The 11,051-nt window shown below is 39.0% G+C and overlaps 1 protein-coding gene across 3 annotated transcripts in view; it reads left to right on the forward strand.

Annotated features, from left to right (window-relative positions):
• LOC116523821 (zinc finger protein OZF-like) overlaps nucleotides 1-7,227 on the forward strand; it is a 96,117-nt gene extending 88,890 nt beyond the window's left edge. The window contains exons 1-2 of one of the 3 annotated variants that reach the window (XM_032238904.1): nucleotides 2,462-2,538; nucleotides 5,708-7,227. In XM_032238904.1, coding sequence (XP_032094795.1) covers nucleotides 5,708-6,889 — 1,182 coding nt within the window. In that variant the 5' untranslated portion in view covers nucleotides 2,462-2,538 and the 3' untranslated portion in view covers nucleotides 6,890-7,227. Of the gene's footprint in view, nucleotides 1-2,461; nucleotides 2,539-5,707 lie in introns of those variants that run through there. The other 2 variants (XM_032238905.1, XM_032238906.1) reach the window with 2 other exon arrangements.
• The last annotated feature ends 3,824 nt before the right edge of the window (nucleotides 7,228-11,051 follow it).

Genomic DNA, 11,051 nt, shown 5'->3' on the forward strand with positions numbered 1-11,051 from the left:
CACAGCTAATCTTCACAAGCTAAGTAGCATCACATTTCACTATTTCACATGCATCAGTTGCAAAGGTAGGTTTCTAGAAGTCGAAAACAACTTGATAGCATTTAACCAATGAAAACATCTTGAGAAAGCCTTAGGTAAGGATGGGACGTAGAATTAGAATACTGAATGTATACTAATCAGCATACATTAAAATGAAATTTCATTGCATACAGCGGTCAAAGGGTCACCACCTCCAATATACACTATGAATTTAGAGGTAATTTAGAAAATATGTACATGGTAGCCTCATGAATTTGTTTCTAGTAAGGGGACTTTTAATTTAGAATAAATATTCTATTCAGAAAATTAATATGAAGTACAATCTCCTGAAAAAGTTTTTTCAAAAACCACACAAGGATAGACAAAACATTTAAAAAGAAAAATGTACATTTGAAAGACAAAAGTAGATTTACCAATATTAGTTTCTTCCCCTTCTGAAGCAGGCCCAAAATTTATAAACTTCTACTCTATTTACAACCAGTTAGACATTCATCTATCTACAATATATAAACACAATGTAAGAGGTGAGTCAACAACAAAATTAAACCTCAAAGCACTTTGTTAACAATCTACTATTGCATTTAACTTGTATAAAGTTTAAACGGCTTCTTATTTACCTCAAATCACCACAGTCTCTGATCTGTGAGGGATAAAATATTTTTATTTGATTCTTATTAATAAAACTTTTTCTAAATACTTTAGTTCAGAACAATAAGACAACAATTGTGTCTTATTCCCCCAAATCATAAAACCTCTTGGTCGATCCATTTTCCAAATTGTTTTCCAGTTATAGTAGGTCCATTTCCCAATCTTCTTTAAAAAGTACAATTTATCCCTCATTGAGTTTGTAATTCCAAATTTGTAGCAGCCACATCTGCTTCGGCCTTTTCCCAACCATCCTGCAATTTCCAAACCACGGGGAGGGGGCTTTTAAGAAGTGCCTTTGGGAACTTCTTGGGAAGAATTTAGGCTCATTAAGGGATTCATTTGGGACAGATCCATCCATTTGTGAAAGCTCATAATCCTAAATGCTTCCATCAGTCCCAGAGGAAGGAGATCTCCCAGAGGAGAAATTTGTTTTTTCTCACCACGATTCTTTACATCCTTCTGGGTAATCGTCCAGCTGGATACGACAACAATTATTTCCCTCCATGATGTTTCCAGCAAATGACATCCACTGCAAATGGTTTTTTTCTCTGGGTGTAATAGAGAATTATGCAGCAAGTTTCCAAATGAAAATAGTGACATTGGGACAAATTTGTAGTTTTATATATAAATCAATATATTTAACACATTTACAGCAAACAAGTTGGGCAGGAAAACAGGAACATCCTGAGGTAACTTCAAATAGCATACAGAGCACACAGGAAGAAAAAAAGCGGGAAAACTGGGAAACTCCCCCTTTACACCTACAGCAACCAATCATAGCGTAGATTGCCTTATGCAGGCGCTCAACTGCTCACTTCTTGCCAATTGTACAATTCAGCTACTAAATTTAATATCCTAAGACCCTTCTAATTTATAGCTGGACAGCATTTAAACCAAATCTTTTCAGAAGACCTTTGTGTTTTTGTATACTTAATAGTTTTGTCATGAGGTCAGCTAAATTATTTTCTGGTGGACAATAAATTATGTCTATTACATTTTCTTTCCCTGCTTCTCTGACAATACAGGCCCTCCTTGTAATTTCTTTCTTTCTACTCCTATGAACTATTGCAGGAAAACTGAATATGTCTAGTCTAAACACAGAGCAGGAGTAGGGATGCCATCATAGCAGTCTTTCAATATCTGAGGGGCTGACACAGAAAAAAGGCGGTGGATTTATTGTCCAATGCGCCTGTGAGAGCAGGGCAAGAAGTAACAGAGAAGAACAAGAAGTAACAGGGGGAGACTTATCAGAAAGGTATCCAACCTAGAATCAAAGAGACATTTCCTTTCAGTGAGAACAATCAAAAAGTGGAAATGCTTTGCCTCCAGTAATTGTGGCTGCTCCCTCAATGGGTTTTTTTTAATAGGAGGCTGGAGAGCCATTTGTCCAGAACGCTATAGGATCCTGGTTAGAAAGTTGGTCTCTTCCAACTCTTCTTAAGTAATTCTGTAAGAGCTTCATGAACGTTTAGGGCTCAGTGCATAGCTACCTTCACAAGCTATTTAGTGTCACATTTCACAATTTCACACGGATCAGTTGCAAAGGAGTGGAAAATGACTTGATGGCATGTAATCAGTGCAAACGTCTTGCAAACGCCTTAATGGGCAGAGACGGGACGAGGCTGTTTTACCTCCTCCTATCGGGAGATGGCAGTCAAATGGGCAACATTGCCCCCTAGAAAGCCGTGGAGGCATCTGGCGTTTGAGGTTTAAGGAGTTAAAACCATCGAGCTGCATTGCTAGAAAGGAGGGGAAAGAAGTGCAGGATCTACAGGATCGGTGACGGGAGGAAGAGAAGCCGAGTGGTTTCTGGGCTCCTGCAACAGTCGAAGAAGCAGCAGCGGCTGGTGGGTGAGTTGAGGACAGTTTGCGGGAGAGGCTGGGAGCAAGAAAGGCTGCTTGATTTCCTCCGCAGAGTAGAAGCAGAGAAGCAACTGGAAGAAAGACAAAGGCAGTTGGATGTGACCTTAGCGATCATGCAGTCCAACCCCCTGCTCAAGCATGAGAACTTAGATCAATTCTGACAAATGGCTCTCCAGTATCTTCTTCCAGGGCTCCAGGGAGAAGCACCCACAACTTGGGAAGGGAAGCCGTTCCACTGGTCGCTGTCAGGAGATTTCTTCTTATTACTAGGATGCTTCTGTCTTTCGTTGGTTTCCATCCATTGCTTCTTGTCTTGCCTTATGGGGCTTTGGAGAAGTTCTTAATCTTCTCTTCTTTGTGGCAGCACCTCAAGTATTGGAACATGTCACCTCTAAGTCAGCAGTTCCTGTGGTTATGAAGTTGGAAGAAAAGCATTTGCAACAATTTAGTTTCTGCCAACCGGGGCACATTTATGATGGTTTCAGCATCCCACACTCGGGATCCCCATTTGTGACCTTCCCAGCTAGATCCTGTCAAGAAAAATCAGTGGGGATGCCAGCAGGAAGTTGCAAGCCATAGTCATGTGAACTTGCCTTTAATAACCCACAGTGATTCACTTAACAACTGCAGAGGAATAGATGCAAGTTGGCACTGTCCTGTGATATCATGCTTCCTGATCAGGCTGCTTAGTAACACAGATGCCAGTCCCAAATGCAGTCAATAAGTGAGGACTGCTTCAATAAAAATGTCACCAGAGTGGTTGTGGACAGTGTTTTCTGCCCTTACTTGGAACTGAGGACTTCCATGGCAAAACTGGCGCTTCAAATCTTGCAGAGTCTTTAGGCATCATTTTATCAACTAAAGCCCCCACATCTCTAGAATTAGCACAGAAGGTTGGACTGTAACCATTTTGGGTTTTGTTACAGCTTTCTGCCTGTGAACACATGGATTTTCCAAATATACACATATTTGTAGGTGTGTGTATTTGTACTTCTCTCATGAAATGTAAAATACAGAAGTGCAATGAAGAAATAAAAATAATGGAAAATGGGAGGAAAAGCGGAAGAGAGGAAAGTGAATGTGAAAGGGGAAAGGAAAAAGAAAAGTTGTCTTCTGACTCTTTGGGTGCAGTAGAATAATAATATAAAACCTCAACTATTTACATGTATATGATAATAGAAACTAGCCCCTTCTATAACAACAAACTTACCCAATCAACAAAACCCAAAATCAAACTTTCATTATTTTCCTATCTCACGAACAAAGTCCAAAAGCGGTTTTCAAATTAATCCTGTTGTTTTCTTTATTCAAAGCAGTCAATTTAGCCATCTCTGCTAACTCCATCAGGTTTTGCAGCCATTCATTCATTGTGGGAGTGAAAATATTCACTATTTTTGTGCATATAGAATTCTTGATGCCATCAACACATTTAACATCAAAGTTCCATATTTTTTAAAGTTCTTTATCCACTAAATGAAAACTTTCTGGTTTTATCTTTATATTCTCTTTAAGAATCTTCTCTATGAATTTGAATCCTACTCCAATATTTCTTTGTCATATTTCCACCATAAACGATAAAATATCTTATTTACATTTCCAACATTTAAGGTGCCTTTATACATTCTTGAGAATTTTTTCAATGTTAGATATTAACAGCATAAGAACCATTTGGTATAGAGCTTCCTGCCTGAGCAGGGGGTTGGACTAGAAGACCTCCAAGGTCCCTTCCAACTCTGTAATTCTGTTATATTCTTCCATTGTTCAAGCATTATATTACATCCAAAGTTCTTTGCCCACTGAATCATACAATGCTTTACATACTCATTCTGCAAGTTTAATTTCAATAGCAGTTTATAAACCTTAGACGTATCCATAGCTCTTTTTGTCTAGTTCAAATCTTTCTTGCAATTGTAAATATACGAATCAATTGGAAACATCCTTCTGATTCCAACTCCTCTTTAGATTTGAGGAGAGGGTCACAATAATTCAACCATTTTTGACTATAAGCCCATCAGTCTGGCCTCACCACCATTTCTTTTCTTAAAAACTTCCTGGGAGACACCCAAAGAGGAAGGCATTTCTAACAAAGTTATGTTTAAAATCAACATTTGCTTTAACCTTATCCTACCATAAAGAGCTGTGTCATCCAAAATTTTATTCATGCCTGTCAAGCTCAAGGAAGCTCTTATTTTGGAGAGTCCCTCACTCTTTTTGCCAGAAAACAACAAGCATCAAAATACAATTTCAAATCTCGTCAACTCAAACCTCTTTCCGTGGCACCTTGCAATGATTTATGTTTAATTTTTTGTTTTATCCCCTTCCCATATAAACTAAGAGATGTCCATCTGCCATAGTTTAAATTGTGTTTCAGTTACAACATTTAAAGTGTGAAAGAGAAATAGCAGTTTTAGTAAAACATTTATTTAAACTACAGAGGTTCTATCCAATAATTGCTGTTTTGACCCAGCGATGTAGATTGGCCGGGGCAGCAGTTTAACTCCATGCTTAGGACGTTCTTCAGACCAAGTTTATTATCAGGCATTCTTAATAGCAAAACTTACAGTTCAGTGTTTAGATACCTCTGACTTTCCATGATCTGTCCCATCACATAGTGTAAAAAGTCTGTGGTCTTTCTATTCCCTTGGTGAGCGGTTTTGGCTTCCATCCCAGTTAACAAAGGGCGATTCAGAGAGTGACCAGTAATAAATCCCTTTTCCCGGGCAGAATACCCGCTGCCCAATCAGGGAACACAGATGTGGTTACATGTTATGGAAGTACATTTCCCACAAGGCAGTTCTGCCTACGTTTCCCATAAGGTAGTTTCTTAAAGGAGACAGTTCTTAATTCCTACATTAGCTATATACTGTTAAAGGAGAAAGTTCTTAATTCCTACATTAGCTATATACTGTTGGGACAGCACAATTGCATATGAAGAGTTTGTGATGGACCCAAGTCAACAAGTGTATTTCGTGATTGAATGTATATTTGAACTTGGAGCTTAGTAATCTTCAACGTATCAATTGAATTATAATTAACATTAGAAGCTATTTCAGCATTGTGGCATGTTTGCTTTTTACTTGTAGTGTATACTTTTTCACATCATCTGCAACCAGTTCATAAACAAATTTAAACTTACACTTTTATTTAAATCTTACAGATGAAGAGGATACCAATAAGAGCACTCCGGACAACTGAGGAAACTGGCAACTTGGTGATGCATCACAGCAGGGAGAAGCCGTATAACTGTCCAGATTGTGGAAAACCTTTCACTGATAATTCTCACCTCGTGAGACACCTGAGAACTCACACAGGAGAGAAACCCTTTGAGTGCCCTGATTGTGGGAAAAGTTTCAGTGATAATTCTAATCTAGTAAACCATCAGAGGGCTCACACGGGAGAGAAACCCTTTGAATGTCCTCTTTGTGGGAAAAGTTTCAGTCAGAATTCTGACCTGGTGAAACACCAGAGGACTCACACAGGAGAGAAACCCTTTGAATGTCTTATTTGTGGGAAATGTTTCAGTCAGAATTCTCACCTGGCGATTCATCAGAGGACTCACACAGGAGAGAAACCCTTTGAATGTCCTGTTTGTGGAAAACGTTTCAGTCAGAATTCTGACCTGGTGAAACACCAGAGGACTCACACAGGAGAGAAACCCTTTGAATGTCCTGTTTGCGGGAAATGTTTCAGTCAGAATTATAACCGGATGAACCATCAGAGGACTCATGCAAGAGACAAACCCTTTGAATGTTCTGATTGTGGAAAAGGTTTCAGTCAAAATTCTGAACTATTGAACCATCAGAGGATTCACACAGGAGAGAAACCCTTTGAATGTTCTGATTGTGGGAAAAGTTTCAGTCGGAATTCCAGTCTGGTGAATCATCAGAAGACTCACATAGGAGAGAAACCCTTTGAATGTTCTGATTGTGGGAAAGGTTTCAGTCGAAATTCCAGTCTGCTGAATCATCAGAGGACTCACACAGGAGAGAAACCCTTTGAATGTTCTGATTGTGGGAAAAGTTTCAGTCAGAATTGCACCCTGGTGAACCATCAGAGGGCTCACACAGGAGAGAAACCTTTTGAATGTTCTGATTGTGGGAAAAGTTTCAGTCAGAATTCCAATCTGCTGAATCATCAGAGCATTCACATAGCAGAGAATCCCTTTGAATGTCCTGTTTGCGGGAAAAGTTTCAGTCACAATTACAGCCTGATGAACCATCAGAGAACTCACACAGGAGAGAAACCCTTTCACTGTCCTCATTGTGGAAAATGTTTCAGTTACAATTCCAACTTGGTAAGACATCAGAGAATTCACAGATTTCCCCCTTTGCATGTGTAGTACGTTGGGAAAGTTTCCATGAGAATTCTGACCCCATGAAACACCAGAGGGCTCACATAGGAGAGAAACCCTTTGAATGTCCTGTTTGTGCCAAACATTTCTGTCAGAATTCACAGAGGAGACAAATCTGTCTGTGGATGATGCTTCCTGCCTAAATTGTTCCTTATTGCCCACATGGAAATCCAACTGAGGGAAAAATTGATGACTTTAGGGAAGGCTTGAATTTCTTTTTTTCCCCAATATATTTTTATTATTTTTGCATGTAAAACAATGCAATATCACAGAGTCGAAGTGACCATACATTCACATTATATACAGCTAGTCTCAACCATTAACAATTAGCCTACTTAATACATTGTCTATCCTTCTGTCCAATCACAAAATATACAGTTTGTTCCAGTCTTGTCACCTTGTCTTATACCAGTCATAAAATCTGTTCCAGACTTCAAAATATTCTGATTCCCCTTTATTTTTAAGCTCAAGAGTGAGCCTATCTGCTTCCACACAGGCAGAACACTTTTCTGATTATATCTAGCTTTGATGGTGTATTTTCTTTTTTCCAATATTGTGCATGTTATGTGCGCTGCAGTTAGTACATGTATAGTATAATTAAATAAAGTGTATCTTTCTTAAACCCCTCCGGTATTATACCTAGGAGAAAAAATGCCAGTTTAAACAAAATTTGGTCTCCCCCCATTTGTTCTAACCATGATTGAATCATTTTCCAATATTTTTTTGCCTCATTGTACGTCCACCACATATGATAAAAAGTGCCTGGTGTTTTTTTACACTTCCAACAATTTGGGGCCAGATTTTTAAACATTTTGGAGAGCTGTGCTGGGGGGAGATGCCATCTGTAGAACATCTTATAAAGGTTTTCTTTATACGCCATAGCCATTGTTAGTTTCTGATTAAGTAGCCAAAGTTTTTCCCACTTAGCCAATTCCACATTGTAACCAAAACTTTTCGCCCAGGCGACCATAGTTTCTTTGACATGTTCCTCCTCTAGCTTGTATTCCAACAAGAATCTATACAACACTGTGATCAGCCTGTTTTCTGTCTGTATCAAAAGTTTATGTAATGTTGTGTAATCTTTGCCAATACCAAAAGAATTTGAACCTGGTGATATACTGGAGAACTCACAGAGGAGGCAAATCTTTCTGTGGATAATGCTTCTGGCCTAAATTATTCCTTATTGCCAACATGGAGATCTAACTGAGGGAAACGTTGATGACTTTAGAGAAGGCTTGAATTTTATTTCTCATCTCATTAGGAATGTTAGGTGAAAACCTATTTCAGAATTAGACTTGAAGTGGATAGAAAAGGAAATGGAAAAGGGCTAACTACCAGTTTCTCGTTACCAGCAGCAAATTTGGGTGATGTTTTTTGTATATTGATTATGGAATTCCCAAATGTGGAGTTTCTGTCTTTTACCTTGGTGTCCTCCATATTTTGAGCCCCAGAATACCCTAGCCACCAGAGAAGTAGTCATCTAGACACAACTGTAATGGTCCTGCCAGTTACAGTTGCATGTTGCAATAGTTACATGATATTACTTTCCATGACTTTCGTGGAAGCAGCTGTTATTTTGAATGCGCTTGGGATTCATGCCTGGGTCATGTGGTGGACTTGTGGAAGCAGCTGCCATTTCATCATACTTGCCTCTTGTGTCAAAACGGTGACTGCTTCTGAGTCATTGTCACTAGGACAAAGTATTCTGTTTTACTACTTTAACACTTTGTAAACTGTTGAGGAATAGTCGGTGCACTGAAAACGGTGGCTGCCTCTGGGAAATCTCCAAAAGGGCAGGCCAAGTATCCCCGGGTCGTATGATAATATATAGCAATAGCAATAGCAGTAGACTTATATACCGCTTCATAGGGCTTTCAGCCCTCTCTAAGCGGTTTACAGAGTCAGCATATCGCCCCCACAGTCTGGGTCCTCATTTCACCCACCTCGGAAGGATGGAAGGCTGAGTCGACCTTGAGCCGGTGAGATTTGAACCGCTGAACTGCAGATAACAGTCAGCTGAAGTGGCCTGCAGTACTGCACCCTAACCACTGCGCCACCTCGGCTCTTAAGTACCACTTGTGCCAGTATTGTGCTGCGTAGTGCTGCCACTGCTGAAAAAAGCCAATGCAGTCCTACGCTGCATCAACATAAGCTTAGTGTCAAGACGAGAAGAAGTGATAGAGTTGCTCTACACTGTGCTGGGGACAGCAGATCTCGAATAGTGTGTCCAGTTCTGGTCACAATGATACAAACAACCACATGTTGCTACAATTCTATGAATTTAGAGACAGTTTAGAAAATAGGTCCACAGCAGCACCATAAACATGCTTGTGATGAAGGGACTTTTTTTTTAAAAAAAGGTTATTTTATTCAAAATATTAATATACAGTACAAACTGCAAAAACAGAAATATTTTTTCAAGCTCAAAACAAGAATAGAAAAGACACGTAAAAAGAAAAAAATACATTAAAAAAGACAAAAACAGATTTACTTTTATTATCCCCCACTAGACTATTCATAAACATATTGGAGCAATATTATTTTTCTCCCCTCCTGAAGCAGGCCCAAAACTTCTGAACTTCTACTTTATTTACAACCAATTTGACGTTCATCTATATACAATATGTAAAGGCAATATAACTAACAGATGAACCAACAACAAAGTTAAACATAAAAGCACTTTGTTAACAATCTACTATTCCATTTAAGTTATATAAATTTTAGAATGTCTTCTTATTTACTGTAAATCACCAGAATCATTGTCTCTGATTTGTCCGGGATGAAATATCTTTGTTTGATTCTTATTAATAAAACGTTTTCTTAGAATTTAAGTTGAGAACAATAAGCCAACAGTCGTGTCTTATTCTCCAAAATCATAACCCCTCTTGGTCGATCCATTTTCCAAATTATTTTCCAGTTAGATATAGTAGATCCATTCCTCAGTTTCTTAAGAAATCCCAGTTTATCAAGCATCGAGTCTATTAACTCCAAATCTGTAGGAGCCACTTCCACTTCAGCCTTTTCCAAATAAACCTGCAGTTTCCAAACCATGGTGAGGTGACTTAAGAATTGGCTGTGCTCCCTATGGAAGCTTCTTGGGAAGAGCTCAGGCTCACAAAGGGATTCATTTGTGTGCACTCATAAGCCCAAAGTCCTCCATCGGCCCCAGAGGAAGGGGAGCTTCAAGAGCAGAAATGTTTTTTCTCCCCACGATCCTTCACATCCTTCAGGGTGATCCACCAGCTACAAATCTCAACAGATATTTCCCTCCCTGTGATGTTTCTGGCAAGTGGCATCCACTGCAAATGGCTTTTTTCTCTGAGTGTAATAGAGACAGCCCTCTGTCAGGGAATTATGCAGCAAGTTTCCAAATGAAATCAGAGATACTGAGGCAATTGTGTAGTTTTACATATATATAAATAAACATATTGTTTATTGTTCTATTTTCTTCTTTTGATTTAGAATATATCTTTCTTCTTGTAATTTTTTAATTTCTACTCCAAAGGAGTTGTATGATGAATTATTGCAGGAACTGGATATGTCTAGTCTAACACAGAGAAGGACTAGAGATGCCATCATAACATCCTTTCAATATCGGAGGGGCTGACACAGAAAAAAGGCAGTGGATCCATTGTCCAATGTGCCTGGGAGCAGGACAAGAAGTAACAGAGGGAGACTTATCAAAAAGGTATCCAACCTAGAATCAAGGAGACATTTCAGTGAGAATCAGTGGAAATTCTTTGTCTCTAGAAGTTGAGGGTGCTCCATCACTGGGGTTTTTTAAGAGGTTTTTAAAGAGGGAATAGTAAGAGGGTCCCCTGCTTGGAGAGTTGGTCTCTTCCAACTCTGTAATTGTGTAAGACTTCATAAACATTTAGGGCTCAGCCAATAGGTAACTTTCACAAGCTATTTAGCATCACATTTCATATGGCTTAGTTGCAAAAGTTGCTAGAAGTCGAAAAAGACTTGATATCATTTAATCAGTGAAAACGCCTTACAAACACATTAGAGATAGAACAAGCGTGTTCTTATGCCCCCTATTGGGAAATGGCAGTCATTTATCGGTGACTTGAATAGGCATATGTGATTGAGCTTCAAGGAGTTAAAACCATCGAGTTTAGCGTTGCTAGAAAGGATGGGAGGAGAGGAA

The sequence above is a fragment of the Thamnophis elegans genome, chromosome 2 (assembly GCF_009769535.1).
Source record: "Thamnophis elegans isolate rThaEle1 chromosome 2, rThaEle1.pri, whole genome shotgun sequence".
NCBI classification, from domain to species: domain Eukaryota; kingdom Metazoa; phylum Chordata; class Lepidosauria; order Squamata; family Colubridae; genus Thamnophis; species Thamnophis elegans.